The sequence below is a fragment of the Schistocerca gregaria genome, chromosome 3 (assembly GCF_023897955.1).
Source record: "Schistocerca gregaria isolate iqSchGreg1 chromosome 3, iqSchGreg1.2, whole genome shotgun sequence".
NCBI lineage: Eukaryota > Metazoa > Arthropoda > Insecta > Orthoptera > Acrididae > Schistocerca > Schistocerca gregaria.
Window position 1 is genome coordinate 619,171,841 of NC_064922.1, and position 21,821 is coordinate 619,193,661.

At 40.1% G+C, this 21,821-nt stretch overlaps 1 protein-coding gene across 1 annotated transcript in view; it reads right to left on the reverse strand.

Moving 5' to 3' along the window:
• The window catches only part of LOC126355533 (pickpocket protein 19-like), a 115,573-nt gene that overhangs the window by 14,947 nt on the left and 78,805 nt on the right, over window positions 1–21,821 (reverse strand). The window contains exon 7 of the mRNA XM_050005877.1: window positions 2,696–2,963. Coding sequence (XP_049861834.1) covers window positions 2,696–2,963 — 268 coding nt within the window. The remainder of the gene's footprint in view (window positions 1–2,695; window positions 2,964–21,821) is intronic.

A 21,821-nucleotide genomic window follows, 5' to 3' on the forward strand; every position in this document is an offset into this window, starting at 1 on the left:
GAGCTAAACTTCTAACTGTTGTTATTTATAGATCCCCAGATTTTGATTTCACAACATTTTTGCTAAAGCTAGAGGAGGTTCTTGGTTCACTTTATAGGAAATACAAAAAGGTAGTTATATGTGGTGACTTCAATATTAATTCTATAAGTGATTGTGCAAGGAAGAGGATGCTGGTAGACCTCGTTAATTCATATATACTTATGCAAACTGTATTCTTTCCAACGAGAGTGCAAGGGAACAGTAGAACAACCATTGACAACATTTTTGTTCATTCCTCATTACTAGAAGCAAAAAGATTAATGGCCTTTCAGATCATGATGCACAAATTTTAACTCTAAAAGAGTTTTGTGCTGCAACACGTGTTAAATATAGTCATCAGCTGTTTAGGAAAGCTGATCCAGTTGCTGTAGAGGCCTTTGTAAACCTTATCAGGGAACAAGAGTGGCAAGATGTTTATAGCGCTAATACAGTGGAAGATAAATATAATGATTTTCTCAAGACTTTTCTCGTGCTCTTTGAAAGTTGCTTTCCATTAGAACGTTTAAAACAGGGTACTAGCACAAACAGACAGCCTGGGTGGCTGACTAGAGGGATAAGAATATCTTGTAGAACAAAGTGGCAATTGTATCAATACGTTAGAAAGAGTCAGAATCTAAATGCAGCAGCCCATTACAAACAGTATTGTAAGATGCTTAAAAATGTTATTAGGAAGGCAAAAAGTATGTGGTATGCAGATAGAATAGCTAAGTCTCAGGATAAAATTGAAACCATATGGTCAGTCGTAAAGGAGGGGCTGGTCTGCAGAGACAGGTCGAGGATATAGAATCAGTGCATAGTGGGAATGTCCGTGTTACTGATAAGTCGCATATATGTACAGTATTTAATAATCACTTTCTGAATATAGCAGGTGAACTAAATAGAAACCTAGTCCCAACAGGGAATCATATAGCGCTCTTAGAAAAAAATGTTCCGAGACTGATAAGAGGGAGATTGAGTTAATAATTAAATCACTAAAGACCAAGAACTCTCATGGATATGACGGGGTATCTAGCAGAATACTGAAGTATTGTTCCATGTATGTTAGCCCAGTGCTTAGCCATATCTGTAACTTTTCCTTTAGGAGTGGACGATTTCCTGACCGATTAAAGTACTCAGTAGTGAAGCCACTTTATAAAAAGGGAGACAGGGATAATATCGACAATTATAGACCTATTTCTATGCCATCGGTGTTTGCTAAAGTTATCGAGAAGGTTGTACATACAAGGTTACTGGAGCATTTAAATTCACATAATTTGCTGTCAAATGTACAGTTTGGTTTTAGAAATAGTTTAACAACTGAAAATGCTATATTCTCTTTTCTCTGTAAGGTTTTGGACGGATTAAATAAAAGGTTGCAAACGCTAGGTGTTTTCTTTGATTTAACGAAGGCTTTTGACTGTGTTGACCACAAAATATTACTGCAGAAGTTGGACCATTATGGGGTAAGGGGAGTAGCTTACAATTGGTTCGCGTCTTACTTTAAGAACAGAAAGCAGAAGGTAATTCTCAGCAATATTGAGAGTGGTAGTGATGTTCAGTCCCAATGGGGCACTGTTAAGTGGGGCGTTCCCCAAGGGTCGGTGCTGGGGCCACTGCTGTTTCTTATTTATATAAATGATATTCCTTCTAGTATTACAGGTGATTCAAAAATATTTCTGTTTGCTGATAACTCCAGCTTGGTAGTGAAGGATCTTGTGTGTAATATTTAAACAGTATCAAATAATGTAGTTCATGAAATAAGTTCGTGGCTTGTGGAAAATAATTTGATGTTAAATCACAGTAAGACTCAGTTTTTACAGTTTCTAACTCACAGGAACAGTTCAAGTTCTTAGGCGTTCGGATAGATAGTAAGCTGTTGTGAAAAGCCCATGTCCAGGATCCTGTTCAGAAACTAAATGCTGCTTTATTTACCATTAGAACAGTATCTGAAATAAGTGACACTTCAACACGAAAAGTAGTCTACTTCGCACATTTTCATACGCTTATGTCGTATGGTATTATTTTTTGGCGTAATTCTTCTGATTCAAAAATGGTATTTTTGGCTCAAAAACGGGCTGTTAGAGCTATACGTGGTGTAAGTTCGAGAACGTCTTGTCGTCCCTTATTCAATAGTCTGTGAATTCTGACATTGCCCTCACAGTTTATATTTTCTTTAATGTCGTTTGTTGTTAGCAATATTAGCCTATTCCCAAGAGTTAGCAGCTTTCACTCAGTTAATACTAGACAGAAATCCAATCTGCATGTGGAATGCACTTCCTTGACTCTTGTGCCGAAAGGAGTGCAGTATTCTGCTGCATCCATTTTCAATAAGCTACCACAAGAACTCAACAATCTTTCCAGTAGCCCAAACTCTTTTAAGTCTAAACTGAAGAGTTTCCTCATGGCCCACTCCTTCTATTCTGTCGAGGAGCTCCTAGAAGATCTAAAAAATTAAGCAAATTCCAGTGCTACATTGTTGATTTTCTTTATTTAAACTTACTTGTCACCTGAATATGTTTTTTTTTATATTTCATTTTATCTGTTTCTAATATCGTGTTATAATTTCATGTATTGACTTGTTCCATGACCATGGAGAATTCTCCTTAACTTGCTCCCACAGAACAATAAATAAATAAATAAACAAAGTGAAACAGAGACGTGTGTGGGATGCAGTCACCGGCTGGCGGGAAGAAGTAGGGCAGGCACGCGCAGGTGGCGATGGCGTACTGGCGGAAGCACTCGAGTCTGCAGTTGGCGTACGAGTAGGCGCCCTGCTGCAGCGTGTCCCTCTCGTTGCTGTAGAGGCAGCCTCGGTCCCCCGGCAGCAGCGATCGCACCGTCTGCGTCGTGTACGTCACGTCGCTCGACACCCTCACCAGGGCCATTTGGTCTGAGCCCACGATCAGACCGTCCATCCGCAGCGCAGTCGGCTCGTTCACCGACACCTGCGCCGGCACTTTGTTTTACTGCCTGCTGAAGCTCTCTTCTATGCCACATCTTAAGCTACAAAATCTATGTAGAGTAAAAGTTACCTCTGTAAACGTCAACAAGTGTTCAGCGAACAGAGATCTTGTTAACTTCACCTTAAAGCCAGAACACAGTAGTTGGTGGTGACCCAATTGATCCGTTTCCCTTGACTTTTTCTCAGGGAAGATGCGGTGTTGCTAATTCGGAACAGAGTCATTTATACACGTTCCCGTAACATTAACGACCAACTGTCAGACCCTGAATAATCACATTTTACAGCTCAGAATCGTTGACAGAAGTACAGGCAGAGATTCAGAGATGTTCTTGAAGGTACTGGCAGAGATGTGGAGCCATGCAGACTCCCGTGCCGTGGCAAGCTGCATAGGTTTGCCAGCTGTTGATACACAGGGTGAACAGGTAAATCAAGATGGTCCCACAGAATCTCGATCGGGTTTAAAACCGGGAAGTTTGGTGGCCAGAGGAGTATGGTAAACTCATCCCAGTGCTCTTCGAACCACGCATCTACACTGCGAGATGTGTCACAAATTACGTTTTCCAACTGATAGATGCCATCGTGCTGAGGAGAAACAAATTGCATGTAGTAGTGGAAACGGTCCAGAGATAGACGCGTACTTACGTTAATCCAGTGAGCCTTCCAGAATGATGAGATCATCCAGGGAACGGCCTTCGGCCTGGTCCCTTACGGCCATTGTTGGAGAGTGTTTAGCTACAGACGTTTCATGCCGTACAAGCCACAGGCCATCTATTCCAAGAAACACGAAAAATTATTTATTTGAAGAGATTACCTGTCACCATTCAGTGGACGTCCTGTTGTGGTACTGGCGTGCAAATTCCAGCCTTCGTCGCCAGTCAACAGCAGTCAACATGGGTGCATGAACCAGGCACCTGCTGCAGGGTCCGATACGCAGCAACCTTCGATAAACGGTCGTTGAGGAGAAAGTATTGGTAGCCGCTCGGTTCATCTGAGCAGTCAGTCGCTCGCCTGCACACATCTTCGCAGGCGCCGTTTACCTCTGTCATCTATGACCCCTGATTCACCACAGTTGCCTCGGCGCCGGTTTTGGATAGCGCCATTATACAAATTAGCAATTTAGCTGTTTCGGAAATGCTTCGTCGACCCTATAACCAATGATCATGCCTCTTTGGACGTCCGATAAATCGATCCGTTACCGCATTACAGCAACGACTGTACTTCTTTCACGCATCCCACCCTCCATTGCACGTTGACGCTGAACATAGGCGGCGGTCACATTTATGTGACTAGACTGTATAAGCATAGATATCGCACGTGGCGAGCCCGCAACGTCTGCCCGGACCAGCCCCCACTACTAAGGAAGAGACACAAATAATTTTTTTTAAATTTCGGTTACAGATTCGGACTCCCGATAACATTCCTAGTAATTTGATAACAAAATCAGAGCAATCAGTTGATTAATTACAAGTCGACAGCTCGAGGGAGCGGCTCTTTATCTACATATATACTCCGATATCCACCAAGCGGTGTGTGGCGGAGGGCACAATTCGCCCCAAAGTCATATCCCCCCCCCCCCCTCCGTCTGTTCCACTCGCGGATCTTACGAGGGAAAAACGACTGAACGCCTCAGTACGAGCTCTTATTTCCCTCATCTTTGAATGATGATCATTACGCGATCTGAAAGTTGGTGGTAATAATATATGCTCTACATTCTCGGTGAAGGTTTGATTTCGGAATTTAGTGAGCAGTCTCTGCGTCGTCTATCTGCATGTGTGTCCCACTTCAAACTTTCGATGAGATTTGTAACGCTCTCGCGATGGTTAAATGTACGAGTCACGAATCTTGCCGCTCTTCTTTGGACCTTCTCAATTTCTTGAATCAGACCCAACTGGTAAGGGTCCCATACAGACTAACAATAGTCTAAGACTGGACGAACTAACGTATTGTAAGCTATTTCCTTTGTTGAAGGACTGCATCGCTTCAGGATTCTACCAATAAACCGCAATCTAGAGTTCGCCTTACCCGTTACAATTTTCATATTCCCACTATAATTAAAATATAAAGCCCCTTAAGACGATGAAGTCCAATAAAGGTCCCTGGCGTTGTTTAAAATTTAAGTTGAAGGTTCGTGGTGGTGGATGCTTGCCAGTTCCCACCTCGTTTGAAGAACCTGCGTCGGAACAGGTGCCCCTACATGAGAAGCAAAGAGACCGTGCCGCCGTCGGAGTAATGCTGAACTAATAGTTCATTTGCACACCCTGTCACGTTGGCTGCGGGAAATTAGTTGTCAACTGCGATCACACATCAAGGTGTGGCGTCCGTGCTCACAAATGTCAAGTAGAGCCATGGTTCACCCCATTCAGTTGCAGTTTCTGAACGAGACGACATCGAGAGGGTCATTGGGCGGAAGTTACCGTCATTTTGTTGCAATTTATGCGTTCCATTACTTTGAACGCATTCTTGTGTTTAGACACTCTTGATCTGTTCGTCATTATTGGAATTAGTAAGTGCCCAGCAACGACAGTGCTTGCGACTATGGTACCGCGGTATTTGCACCGCGGGATACCGGCTTTTCAAATCCACATGTCATAGTGTGGTATGCTTTATCGTCCGACCCCTGTTTTCTGTGACAGTATTCGATGGCCATGCGTAGCTTCTGTCTTTATCGTGTTTCAGTTTGGTTTACTTTCAGCACCCTCTATAGGCGCTGGACTTAATTCTGTCAGTGTAACAATGGAACTATTTATAACTTCTCCTCCTTCAAGTCAACTGCTAGCCAAGATGCTATTATTTGTGAGTGATAACTGAAGGAAGACATTGTGCCAGAGTACCTCGTTTTCATGAGTTACTTTTTGAATATGTGATTTCATTACCAGAATCTACTGGCTGCCACCGGTCTGTAGCTTCCGTGCCTTCTGTCTTTTGCTTAATTAATTCATTACTACCGACGAAATACATTTAGTAGGAGAGGGAGCCAGACGATGGGCAGTCGAGGACAGAAAATCAGCAGGTAACTGATCTTTTAGGTAACAGTGACAGTTAGTATATCTCCAAACACCACTTTCCGCAGTCTGCACAACAGTAAAGCAGCTCCAAAATTTATACAGAGAAAGACATTTGCATTTTTGTTTCAATGCCCATATCTATGATCTGATTTATTGTAAACTCCTTGTAACTTCTCTGAGTGTAAATAAAAAGAGTGTTATACTGGAATCATTACCCATTACTGACATTACCACACGGGTCGTCAGTTTTCTGGCTGCCCCGATCTGGACCACCACGACTCTTTATCTTGCGCCATCTCAGTGCAGCGCTTGCACCCAACATTCTCAATTATTCGTTGGATACATTCCTGTCTCTAACTTCCCCGACAATATATTGCCTTTACAGCTCTCTCTGATATCATGGAAGTTATTCCCTGATGTGTTGGCACACATCCTACCATTCGGTCCCTTTTGCTAGTGTATGTTTCCCACATAGACCTTTCCTCGCCGACTCTATAGAGAATCTCCCCATTTCTTACCTTACATTACCTTATCCTTGCATAGCACCACATCCTAAACACTCTTGTAACTATGTAATAGGCGTATTTAAACTGTTTTAGCATGTAATTATCTGAACTGTTTCTTATTTAAATTGTTTTGTTAATTAAATTGCATTGTGTATTATTGAGAAAGAGCGGGAAACCGCGCATAGATACATTTTGAGAAAGAGCGGGAAACAGCGCGCAGTAATACATCTGTAATGGTAGCAGGGATTGTCTGCACCAAAAACCATTGTTGGCGGCGAGACCGCACTTTTGTAGCATTGAGCGTTGGAAGCGAGCAGTTGCGAGTAAGATGCGAGACGAGGCAGTCGTAGCTAGCGAGACATGAGAGGAGGTCGCTGTAAGCGAGGTATGAATTAACACTTTGAAAGAAGCGGTGTGCTCGCCAGCCACTCGCTATATGTAGCGCAATGCTAGTTTTTAAGAATTTTTGTAAAGAACTATGCCCCTTGTAATTGTTTGTCAAGATCGTTCTCAGAATATAGTTATGTAATTTTGATGGAAAATTAGGTATGTAGCGCAACGCTACTTTTTAAGAATTTTTGTAAAGAACTATACCCCTTGTAATTGTTTGTCAAGATCGTTCTCAGAATATAGTTAACTTCTACCAGATTAAATGCATTAAGAATTTTCTATCCCAAAATCATTCACGTAAATGCTTTACGGAATTTATTGTTATCTTAAAAGAAAAGTCTAAACTGAGCTTCAGCTTTTATCAAATCTAAATTAACTTCAACTTAAAGAATTCCAGTCACAAAGTATTATGAAACTCCACCAGCAGCTTATAATTATGTTAAAGAGAAGTAAGTATATTCATTCCACAGTTTGCTGTAGCAGTCAGATGGCGATCCAGTATAAATAATTAAAGGTAAGAATCAGTCTTAATAATTTCAGGTAACGACTGAGGGCCACGGCGACAACACATTTTATGTTTCGTCGTAATAATCAGCAGGTAGTCTTGACAGAGCAGCAGTTAAAAGATTTTAAGAGACGCAGCGTTCAGTCAGCAAGCAAACGTTCATCCAATATTAGACGGGAAGGTTTCACTTGGCGATATCCATTCAGTACGACATTTTAGTGAATCTACTGTGGATATGAATATACTGACTTTGATAATAGTGTGAATAAGTTACTGTTAAGTGGCGCAACGCATATACTAAAATGTATAACTTTTATTCACAGGTCATCGGCAATTCTGTTTGCTTTATTGATTCGGCGTTGAAAAGTGTTTGTTCAGTGTTGAATCCGCTTTGAACAGTGATATATTTTGTTGCGTGTGATGATTATAGACAATGTCCCGCAGAATAATTACTCGTTCTCAAACTGATAAAACTGTACAAAATACTGACGAGAGATTCTTTTCTGGAATAGGCAGTAATAATACGTGTGAAAACCCTGATTCTGAAACGTTAGGTGAACAGACATTTAATAACTGTAACAATATGGAAGCGTTTAACGAACAAGTAACTTCAGAAATGCCCACAGACAATGAAACGGTAGTGCAAAATAATTTGGCATTAAATGCAACAGACGGTACACAGTCACAAATTCCGCATAGTAGACATAACAGTTTCAGTAACGAAACCACTACAATGCAGTCAGACAGAGAGACTCCATTAAGCACTGATTTAGATTCAAACGGTACACAGCTACACAACCTGCGTAGCAGATCCAACAGTTCTCATGACCAAAATTCCGAAATTACGGAAAACGTGACGCAGTCACAATCATCTGAGGATGTTCAAATGAACACAGATCTACAGCCTTTAACAACGAATACAAATACACACAGAAGTCAATCCGAAACGGATCGAATAATGGCATTTTTGCTACAAATGAGACAAGACATGAATCAAAACTTTAACAGAGGGTCACAAGAATTAGAAAAAAGGTCACAAGATCTAAAAAACGAAATTAAGGCAGAACACGCACACACAGATCAGAAATTAGACAACATGTACCAAAATCTAAAACACGAAATCAAAGTAGAAATTCAAACAGTCGCTGAAAAATGTTCACAATCAACACAAGAATTACGCGACAAAATTCAAGAAATATCCGATAACCAAGCAACATTTGCAGTTAGTATACGGGAAACAATGACAGAAAACTTTGCTAAACAAAACGCTCAGATTGATGAACGTTTTAACAATCACACAGAAAACTGTTTGATACGTCACCGTAAACTGGTGCGATCGCAGGATAAAGAACGAAAAGAATTACTACAAACAATCACTAAACAGCGTCAGGACGACAAAAAGAAAGTGTTTGCCCAGGGCAAAACATATGTAGACAATCACATACAGTCGATCTCGGAAGAAATTGAAACGGTCAAAGAAACAAATAATCAAATACAAGACAGGCTTACAGAAATCCAAACACAGACAATCGATGTGAAAGCTTCTACAGACACTGAAATCCAGAATGTTAAAGATAAATTAACAGAGGACGTTCAGACACTAACTGACAAAATAGAACACATAGAAATTAACCATGACACAGAAAATTTAAAGGCAGATTTTAAGAAAGTCACCAAAAGCAACCGTAAATTACGAAACGAACTGACAGAAAAGATCAATGAACTCACTACAAGAATAGATCTTTTAGATACTAACAATGACGAGAGATCAGACGACACTGCACCAGTCCCAGTGCAACAGAACTCTAATAGTAATAACACGCCATTGACAAATATACAACAAACTATCACAGATCTAAAATCGCGTAATGATTCATTGCATCAGCAAATAAATTCTCTGCAGCAAGAGATAGCGGACGCACAAGAAACCGCCGCACATAATCATTTTCAACAGAACACACACCGTTACGAAATGCCTCAGATCCATAATACATATAATGTTGGTAGACTTCAGAGAGTAAGAGATTTTACCCAGGAAGAAAGACACCCGAATCCATATTCAAGACAATACGACAACACTTACACACACAGACATGACAGTTTTGATCACAAACATTTTCTTTCAGTTAGAAAGTTTAAAAACGACAGGGCGCAAATACATCCGTTGGATTTCATCCAACAGTTCAGGGGAGCACTTCCACCATCATGGCCAGTACAACATAAGTTAGAATTTATTGTCAGTTTTCTTGAAGGAGAACCAGCACGACGAATGCGACCAATTGCTAGACAATGTTTTTCCGTAGAAGCATTTGAGGAAGCATTTTTATCAGCATATTGGTCTGACACTACACAAAACAGCATCAAAGATCGGCTACTTAGTTTGCCAAACTTTGAAAATTCTACCTTTCCAACAATCACACAATTTTTCGAGTACATGGTGGAACAGAACCAGTACCTCAACGAGCCATACAGTCAATCGGCATTAATACAGCTTTGCATTTCAAAACTGCCCAGAGCTTTGAAAGTGTCATTACTGACAGGGCAACAAAAGGACAATGTATCCGCTTTTAGAGACATCTTACAACTATTAGAAGCACACCAGGCAGACTACTCATTTGTTAACAAAAAAATTTCACGACAGAACGGAAAACAAACAAACTCAGCTACTTTTGAACAAACACGATTTGGTAATAACAATCCGAGTAAACGCTTTCGCAGCGAAAATGACAACGAAAACAGGAGTAATGAAAAACATTATACTGACACGGTAAATTTATATTCAGGACAGCAACAGAATCCGAGACTTAACACGCAACCGAATAGGTCAAATTTCCATATGAATCATCGCTCAGATAATGCGACCGGGGAAGGCCATTACGCGGGTCGACCGCAAAATGAACAAAAACAAACGTTTCTACGGGGTGCAGGTGGGCTGCCGTACAGTCACAGTTATAACGACAGGAGAAAAGAAAACGAACACAGACCGCCGAGGACGTTCCACAATGACAATTTTAACGGAAACTACAACAGGGCCCAACAGCTGCGTTACCGTATGAATGTACCAGACACCAGATTTCAGCCACCAGACACTGCTAATAATCAAAACGGCAGAACTGTACAGTTGATAGAACACATACCAAACTCCCAAGCTGAAAATCACATATCGGAAGAATTATGACTAGAGAAAACCTGCAATGAATCTCTTAATGTCGATACTATGAAATCACACAGAGAAAACATAACGACCGAAAATGCCATTACATTTGACGACGTGAGAGACACATTGTTACAGGAAAAACCAATCCTACAGAAAACAATATATCACCCAATAATAGAGATAAATTTACAGTCGCACAATATTTTAGCGATAATTGATTCAGGTTCACCTATGTGCGTAATTAACGAAGACACATTTAACAGATGCAATAGCAATAATGATTACCCAGTATTTCCTTTAAACAGAACGAAGGTCAAGGGAGCTTTTGCAGGAAAAGGCATTGAAGTTAAAAGACAGACACAATTAACATTTGTTTTTGCAGGAGAAACGTTCCACAGTGATTGTTGGATAGTTCCGAATTTAACAACAGACATGATATTAGGAATAAATTTTCTTGTTCAGTACGATGCGAAGATTGACTTCAAATCGTCATACCTCACACTACAAAAGGAAAACAGGGAAGTGATCGTAAGATTTCAAAACACAGTATCCTCCGAAGAACAAAATATGCACAGGATCGAGATTATTACTGATTCTCAAGATAACGATTGTTATATCGCACTATACACGAACACACTTAATAATGACTTGGTAGAGGAACAGGAGTACAATATGTTCGAGACAATTACACGCAAGGTAGACAATAGTGTAGCAAAATGCGACGCAGAACGCACAGAACTTGAAAATATTCTGGTACAACACAAAGCAGTTTTTGCCAATGTTCCAGGAACAATGACAGGATTTATGTACGAATTTCAGGTGAAACCACACGAGACTTTCAAAGCAAAGCATTATCCAATCCCACACATACACACAGAAGCAGTTAAGAAAGAATTACGAGCAATGATCGATCAAGGAATAATAGAACCAGCAGCCAGCCAATATATAAATCCACTACACATTGTTGAAAAGAAGGATGGATCACTACGTTTAGTTTTAGATTCACGTCAAGTTAATAAAATAATCATTACAGAAACCGACCGACCACAGACGTTAGAAGAGTTACTGCAAAAATTTCATGGCACCTCCATTTATACTACACTCGACCTCAAATCAGGGTTTTGGCAAATCCAACTACACCCAAATTGGCGAAAATATACGGCATTCCTTTGCTTTGGGGAATGCTATCAATTTTGTAAACTTCCGTTTGGACTAACGATTTCGTCTGCCGCCTTTATACGAGGCATGAATACTATTCTACCACAAGATCTGAAAAACAAAATTACTACATATGTCGATGACATTTTAATTGCAGCAGAAAACTGGGAACAACACAATCATACTCTTCAACAATTACTGAATACATTCGAGCAGAATGGTATAACTATAAACTTGCGTAAATCTGAATTTGGTAAAGCGTCAATAAAATTTCTAGGGCACATTATCTCACAAACAGGTATCGCACCAGACCCTGACAAATTGCAAGCACTGAAAGACATCGACGTGCCAACAAACAAAAAGGAACTTCGGAGCTTTTTAGGTCTTATCAATTATTTTAGAAAATTTATCCACTACAAAGCATTAGACACGCCCTTGCTATACCAGCTTACAAGTAAAAACACACTTTGGTCATGGAATGAAGACGTTGAAGCTGAATTCGAGAACTTGAAAGAAGCATTATTAAAAGCACCTTTGTTATCACACCCTAACCCAACACAAAACTTTTCCGTTGCAACAGATAGTTCAACCACAGCACTAGGAGTACATATTTTCCAAGAAATAAAGGAAGAAGATAAGACAGTCGTGAAACACATTGCTTTTGCAAGCAGGATACTTTCTCCAGCAGAGCGCAATTATTCTGTAACAGAATAAGAGACACTATGTGTAATTTACGCTTTTAAGCGATTCCGTCATTTTCTATATGGCCGACATACAACAATATATACCGATCACCGAGCAATCCAGTTTTTATTGTCAGCAAAACTTACGCACGATAGATTAAGCCGCTGGATATTATACTTACAATAGTTTGATTTTACCATTATACACATTCCAGGCACGCAGAATACTGTTGCCGACGCATTGTCGAGGTCCATTCACAATAAACGCATGGAGAAAGAAAATACCTTTTGCTACAACAACCATAGTATTATGTATATTAAACAAGTAGCTTTCGAAAACTTTATATCAGCAGCATTACAGGATATAGAGAGAGAACAGCAGAAAGATGAAACACTGAAAGAGATTGTAACGCTTTGGAAAGACAGAAGTAACGCTAAAGTCAGACTTCATTACACTGTACATCAAAATATACTCTTTATTCGATCATACCGAGACGGTAATAATTGGCTTTTATGCATTCCGGAAGGGATCGTAAATAAACTGATATGGTATACACATCTAAGTTATGGACACTACGGAGCGAGGAAATGCTTTCTGATTCTGCGACAAAATTGCCACTTTAATAACATGGAAAAACACATAAGAAAAGTAATAGCATCATGCAAGATATGTCAAAAAGCTAAATCATCAACAGTGTCACACATTCCACCATTGTATCCCATCATACCGGTTAAGTTAAGACACATGGCAGCAGTGGATCTTTTCGGTCCAATCCCCAGAACAAATAATGGTTATAGTTATATTTTTGTAGCTGTAGAACTAACATCCAAATTTGTAACATTTTCTCCACTAAGGAAAGCAACAGCAAGAACAGTATCAAGAGCGTTTGTAAGAGATTTTCTATCAGTAGTAGGACGTGTACAGAAGGTTATTTCGGATAACGGTCCGCAGTTTAGGTCAGACGTATGGAAGAAAATGTTAGAAAGTAAGAACATAACACCTATTTACATATCAAGATATCACAGTTCTTCCAACCCATCAGAAAGAATAATGAAAGAGATCGGGAAGTTATGCAGAATTTATTGTCATAAAAGACATACAACATGGGATAAATATATTTTACAGTTTCAAGAAGTGATAAATGCAATACCCAATGAATCTACGATGCTATCACCAACCGTAATACTGACAAATAAAGACCCACCGAACAAAATTACCGAACTAATTACTTTTCCTAAGACGCGTAGGCTTCGACATTGTGAAATAATAGACACAGCATTAGCAAACACTAAAAGAGCTGCAGATCGGCGGAAGAAACAACAGAAGCAGGTAAGTCGACTACAGAAGTACGAGATTGGCGACAAAGTACTGATTCGCACTCATTTTCTTTCCAACAAAGGTAAGCACAGATGCCGTAAATTCGAACTTCTGTATGCAGGCCCTTACAGAGTTCGTAATATTCCACACGCTAATGTAGTGCATGTGGAAACGCTACGTAAGAAGAAATCATTAGGGAATCATCATGTATCCAACGTGAAACATTTCTTGACTTAAATTTTTGCATTTCAGCTGACGAAAGGACGGCGTGACACGTAAGTATGCAACAATGGTAGTTTCAGCGCGCTTCAGTAACAAACAAAGCAGCGACACGCAGCGGGCCGCTAATATTTCACCGTACCTTAAAGAACACAGCAGTACTTAATGATGCTACGCCAGCCAAGACAAATAAAAACACGAGAAACATTTCCTAACTTAAAGAGAACATGCAGACAACGACACGACGTATGAATTTGTGCACTGAGAGCTCATAAATGAAAGAAATTTTTTTTTATAACGTGATATAATTACTTAAGAAAATGTCGATTTTTGCAATAGCTAAACTGATAATATAGATCGTTCATTAATCAATTATTTTAGTGGTAACATTAACATGTACTCTTTATTCCAGGATGCAGCATTGTTGTCACACGTCATCAAAATGAAACGTAGTTTTAGTTAGAATAAGGATGTGAATCTTTAGGTCACGCAGATAGCTGACGCTAATTGTCATTACAGAAATTTTATAGGTCATGCCGGGAGCTGACGTGATTTTGCAGCAGTTAATATTATGATAAAGTGTTTTATAGGTCATGCCAGGAGCGGACGAGAAGTACCAGAAGATGTTTATTGAAGTCATGCCGTGCACTGACGATAATTAATACTGAATGTTTTATAATAAGTCATGCCGTGCGCTGACGTTAATTAATGCTGAATGTTTATAACAGGTTATGCAGAGAGTTGACACAGATGCAGAAGAAGAATGTGTATGTTATGTTAGTATATAAGAAATGTATAATGTTAAGAAATAATTTTGCTAGCATGTGACACATTGCAACACTATGGATGGGGACCACACATTACAATGTCTAACCAGAATAATGTTTACCTTAATTTTCAGCTGCAAAAGAATACTTTAAATAATTTTATGACAGTAATTTTATTGTATATTATGACCTGACATTTGACGACTCATAACTGACGACTACACCCCTGAATGGAAGATAAAATTTTAGGACAGTAAGTCAAGAAATGCATTGTCAACAAAATTTATAATTAATGATGTAAGAAACTAAGATATGTAAATACAGAATAAGTAATAATGTACTTGTCTATAACAAATCTGTATACTATCAAATACTAAATAAGTAGGAACTTTTATGTCTTTTATATATGGGAATAATTTTCTGGAAGAATTCTTAAATTAAAACTACATATTGTTACAAATTACGACACAACATATTTTGTCATAGGGAAAATTATTTGGTAGTCAAATTATGGTACCAACAATGTCCGTGAACCCATTGCCAAAACAATTTTACCCGTACCTTAATTCCTGTGCATCCCCATGGTTATTGATCACAGAATCAGTGAATTGTGAAACACGTGACTTCAACCAATGATGTTCTCGACGAGGTGTTTGCATACCTAGATGCACACCACAGCCCGATGTATGTCAATTGGTGCCTGCATACCTAGATACACACCACAGTATGATGTACGACAATAGGTGTTTGCATACCAAGATGCACACCACCAACCTTAATGGACCATTGGAGATGGAACTTAATCCTGATGTGGCTGCGGCAACTCAGGCTATTCGACGACGTACTTAGTGTTTGGGTACACTAAAACTATGGAGCAAGGCGATGATGGAACCACATGGCGAAACCTGGTGTTGTGCTATGTGAGGGAAAGGAACAGACTTTTGAGTGCATTCACAGACAGTTGCCAGTGCTTTGACCATCCTATCCAATTCCTTTTGTACCTTCCTTAATTGTGGTACTAAGAGATGCCAATTTGAATTAAATGTTTCATAATGTAAACTTTCAATTGCTTCATATAATCTGTATATTGATTTTCACATTTACTCTTATTCTTGTTGTTAAATTTAAGGGAACCAAATTTTACTTGATGTACAATTCCTACTAAAACCCTTTCTATTTACATATTCTCTTTATTAGAGATAGACAAATCATTTCGTATGACAGCATTTGTGTATACACTTTGTTCAAACTATTTTCTATAATCAAATTTTATACTTATGTTGAGTCCATATGACTCAACAACGTAGTAAAATTTTAAGAAAGCCGAGTAGCGGCATATGTAACTATGTAATACGCGTATTTAAACTGTTTTAGCATGTAATTATCTGAACTGTTTCTTATTTAAATTGTTTTGTTAATTAAATTGCATTGTGTATTATTGAGAAAGAGCGGGAAACCGCGCATAGATACATTTTGAGAAAGAGCGGGAAACAGCGCGCAGTAATACATCTGTAATGGTAGCAGGGATTGTCTGCACCAAAAACCATTGTTGGCGGCGAGACCGCACTTTTGTAGCATTGAGCGTTGGAAGCGAGCAGTTGCGAGTAAGATGTGAGACGAGGCAGTCGTAGCTAGCGAGACATGAGAGGAGGTCGCTGTAAGCGAGGTATGAATTAACACTTTGAAAGAAGCGGTGTGCTCGCCAGCCACTCGCTATATGTAGCGCAATGCTAGTTTTTAAGAATTTTTGTAAAGAACTATGCCCCTTGTAATTGTTTGTCAAGATCGTTCTCAGAATATAGTTATGTAATTTTGATGGAAAATTAGGTATGTAGCGCAACGCTACTTTTTAAGAATTTTTGTAAAGAACTATACCCCTTGTAATTGTTTGTCAAGATCGTTCTCAGAATATAGTTAACTTCTACCAGATTAAATGCATTAAGAATTTTCTATCCCAAAATCATTCACGTAAATGCTTTACGGAATTTATTGTTATCTTAAAAGAAAAGTCTAAACTGAGCTTCAGCTTTTATCAAATCTAAATTAACTTCAACTTAAAGAATTCCAGTCACAAAGTATTATGAAACTCCACCAGCAGCTTATAATTATGTTAAAGAGAAGTAAGTATATTCATTCCACAGTTTGCTGTAGCAGTCAGATGGCGATCCAGTATAAATAATTAAAGGTAAGAATCAGTCTTAATAATTTCAGGTAACGACTGAGGGCCACGGCGACAACACATTTTATGTTTCGTCGTAATAATCAGCAGATAGTCTTGACAGAGCAGCAGTTAAAATATTTTAAGAGACGCAGCGTTCAGTCAGCAAGCAAACGTACATCCAATATTAGATGGGAAGGTTTCACTCTGTTTTTCTTCTTTCTGCTTTTCCCACGATCTACGATCCACATCCACACTATGCTGTGTCCCAAACGTGCTGAAAAGTTTCTTCCAGAACTACAGTCCATGTTTGATACAAGTAGATTTATTTCAGCGACGTCGTACCTCTTTGCCTTTGCCGGTCTGCTTCTCATATTCCCCCTGCTTCGTCCGCCATGTTTTATTCTTCTTGTAATGTAGCGGAGCTCCTTCACTTCATTACCTCGTGGTCGCTAATCCAATTTCTCCCACGATTCATTACTGTCGTCTTCCTTTGGTGCTGTTCATTCCATTAAACAGGTCCTGCAATTCCTCCTCACTTTCATTGAAGGTAATAATGTCGTCAGCGAATCTTATCGTTGCTATTATTTTACGTAGATTTTTAATTCCACTTCGTAACCTGTCTGCTTCCTGCGTCATTATTGTTCAGTGAAAGAAATAAGATCTTAGCGAGTAAAGGAACAATTTGTTATTGAATTCAGAACTTTCTAGCAGTTAAAATGGAACATGTTATTTTCAATTAGACGAAATCAACAGATGTCAAGGTAATTTGGCGAGAATACCCCAAGGAAGGATAATAAGGCCGTTTTTGTTTACAATATTTACATAAATATTCTAGTAGACAACATCAGAAGCAGTCTGTAGGAAGACTGTACCAAAATGCAAAGATCCTGACGAGGCTCGACAACTGGTGCAGATACCGACAGCTGACACCGACTGTGACTGTGACGTCTTATGCATAAATAGGCAAGATGATGCACTGCCGTTCCACTACCCCAGTGGCTTTGAATGCTTGAAGACGGTAACACCTGTACACTGACTGAGCAAATGTCATGCGGCAGGAATCTAAGATCACGTGAGGCCTCCTCTGACCCCGCGAACTGCAGTGAGACGCCTTGTAAATGAGTCTACAAGTCTCTGGCACTCCTCTGGAAGCATCTCACACCAAATCATTTACAGAGCGGCAGCCATTTCTGGTCTGTTCGTGGGCGCAGGATCCATAGTACGGCGCCTGCGTTCCATGACAGACCAGATAGGTCGATTGGGCCTAAATCTGGGTTCCAGGGTGGCCATAGCAGTCTTTGAACCTCCCCTACATATTCCTGGAACCATTTTCAGGTGACGTGGGGGCGATGTGGCGGCGTGGTATCATCTCGAAACATCGCAGAATCGTCAGGGTGTCCGAAGGCTAAAAATGGGTGGAGAAGGTCTCCGAGCAGCTCAACACAACGCGGACCATTCAAAGTCCCTTCTAGAACAACCAAGGGGCCCACCCCATACCAGAAAAATACACCCCAGACCTTAATAGAGACACCACGGCCTTGGACCACACTTTCTTGGCAGGCAGGATCCAGTGATTCATGTAGTCTGCGCCACACAAGGTGCGTCCCATCGACGTGGCGCGGCTGAAATCACGTTACGCCATTGTTCCAGTGTCCCTGGTGATTAGCAGCAGATGGAAGACTGTATGGCCGATGATGCAGCTGTTACAGTGGCATCATTGTGCGGCGCCGGCTGCCATAGCCCATGGAATCCATGTTCCTATAGATTGTCCTGTGTCGAAGGGAGCCGTGATTTATTGGACTGTTGCCCTTTTGTCACTATTCACGATCAGTCTAAGATGTCGTCGGTCACCGTAATCGAGTGTGGCTGGTAGTTCATCCGTTACGGAGTGTGACACCCTCATCCCCATCCGTCGGACACCGACCACCATACCCAGTTCTAACTGTGTCAACTCACGATGAAGCTGCATGTTACACAAATCACTTGGGCAACCGCTTCTGAGAAGGTCTCCTATACAACTGCAGCTGGCATAGGGGACGTGTGGTGCGCATACAACACATCTGTACCATCTGTGTACCACTATCCCATTACATTTGCTAAGTCAGTAAGATAACCAGAAGTAACCATCCAAAATGGAGAATCTCTAAAAAGACAGCTATATCATCTGCAAGCCTTAAAATTTATTTATTTCGCCTTAAAATCTTTACTTTGTCACACTGCTTGTGTTTTGCAGGTAAAACAAACACACCAACAGTATACTGTTTGTTTCAGTCCGCTGCGCGACAACAGTTGTAGTCCGTTGTGGGTGTCAGACAACAGTATTCCATGTTATGATACCCACACTAAGTCGCTGAAGAATATGTATCGTCAAAATCTCCTCGCTGTTCTAAACCAATACAAAACTTTCTCAGTTTAGCCGCGATTACGTAGTGAGCGGTATGGGGGACGTACAGTGGAACTGGTCATGCCATCCCACCTGAGACTGCAATAGTCAAGCTAACTAATTTTTGGATTACCTTATGGAATCGGCATATAGGATTTCTCTCTACTTTTCTTTTGTAAATCTCTCGTAGATATTGTCACTCGAAGCACTTGTTGTAGCGCTCTGGATTCTTCAGAAGATGTCGACTTAATGTTGCAGTTAATTATTCTTGAATGCCACTCTTCCTCTCTTTAAATATTGCCTTCCTCTTCGATGACAGAGTGTTTCTCCCAAGGTCCGATTCCTTTCTCCTGCGATTTAGCATTCCTTAGGTCATTTCTCTCCTAGTACCCTGGTATCGAACAAAACACTACCTTGTTTTGTTCCTCTTCTTCTGCTTCTTCTCCCGACGTAGATTAGGTGATATCGACAGCGACCAGTCACCTCTTCCATGGTCTTCTCTCTATCCCTCTAGGTTTGTGGTCAAGAATTTGTTTCGAAATTCTATTTTCATGCATTACTCGTTTATCTACATGTTACCACTATATGTTACTCCTTAGGACTCTCGTCTTGCACATTGAAACAACTCTAATGTTTCTTAAACCTTTTTCTCTGGTAAACCCTGTAACAATAACGAGAAATATATTTCTGCATTTAGATTCTTCTCATATCCTCCATGGATACTCAGGTTTCAGACCGATAGAGCATAGTAGGTACTCCTATGACTATATAACTTCATCTGTGTCTCTTTTGTGGCTTTTTAGCGCATTTCTAACTGCTCCACAGATAAAGCTAAATTATAAGAGCTTGTTTACAATTTCACGATCGAAATTCCGTCCCATCTCACAGCCGAGATATTTATTGGGTTGCTTGTTCCAACATCACGTTTTTCTTATAACTGTACGTCTTACAGGCACTATTCGTTCGAATGCCGCAACCTTTGTTTTATTACTGGAAATCGTGTTATGATTCCCAACAAATTATGTCAAACAGCTGTTTGAAATTTATCTTCATTTTCTTGAATTATTATTTGATTACCTGCAAACAGCAGAGCATTAATGGTCATTTTTCTGAAACGCTCTGCTGGATGGAAATATTTTTTTTAGTGATTACTACCAGCTGATAAAAACTTTTCCCAACGGTGACCTCTCAGTTCTTTTAGTTCTCTGCGTGCTTCTGAAACGTGCAGGGTGTACCAGAACTTATCGACGCACTTTCAAGTGTGTTACTATGGACCAAACCAAGAAAAAAAGGCCAGTTCACATGGATTCTCAAATGCATACCCTAAGAGCTGTGAGCATTTGTTCATTTTCACTGCTGAGAAACAAATCTCTTCTGCAGAAGTAGTACTCATAGAGCTTAAGGTATATGCGTTTCAGAGACCGTGTTTACAGGACATTTTCCTTGCCTTGGCCCGTACTACCTTTTCCCAAACTACGGAAAGTAAAAATCTTGCAGTAGTAGAAATGTCTTTCACAGTATCATAGGTTAACAAGCACTCGTTCCTTAGGTATGAATTTTAGATCCCATCTTTACGGACACTGTTTGGTTGTTTTAATCCATACTACTACATCTGATAGCTTACTGGTTGACGTACGTAGCAATCCAAAATTCCTGAGGGGAGATATCAACTTGCATTCTAGATTCGTACCCTTAGTAGATGATGCCATTCTGTTATCTATAATACAAATTTATATGTGGTTTACAACATATTTGTTGCATAGAAGAGTTTCATAACAAGTAGTATATAACCATATTAGGTTTTTATCTTTTAAGGGTAGAATTATTTCATCCATTACGGGAGATATAACAACTTAAAGCCAATTAAGCAAATGTCTTGAATGTAGCCACAGAAGCAGCTGAAATGTAGGAGGGAACCAAAAAGTAATCTTTCTTGCAAACGAAGCGACGAGAATGACACTCAAAGGTGTGCGACCTGGACCGTTGTCATGGAGAATTTTTTTCCGCGTCTCAATCGTTTTACCTCTTGTACGTAGCAATTCTGGTTAAGCTCTGTTTTGTTATACTTCCTAGTGGTAATAAGGAATGTCTCCTCTGGCGTTATTGTAGCGTGATTTGTGTATCATACCCCTAACACCTTGTCTCATCGTCTCTTTGAGCAACTGATTAATAAGATCAGGAAAGCAAAAAATGTTCAAATGTGTGTGCATTCCTAAGTGACCAAACTTAAACTAACTTATGCTAAGAACAACACACACACCCATGCCCGAGGGAGGACTCGAGTCTCCGGCAGGAGGGGCCGCGAAATCCGTCACATGGCGCCTCAAACCACGCGGCTCAGGAAAGCACTTCACCACAGACGACTGACTCTGTAACTTAATATACTGACTTTCGACACTACCCCAGTAGTACAGCATCGTCATTTGTGCGACCGGCGGACCAAGCCATTAACTAATCTGAACTTAAGACCCGTTAAACTGACTACCGCCTAAGTTCAACATCAACGTGCAATAACCACTCACGGACGGCAGGTGGTAACATTAGCAATGGAAGATACATAAAGGTTGTCGGGGGTCACGGGAAACCGCG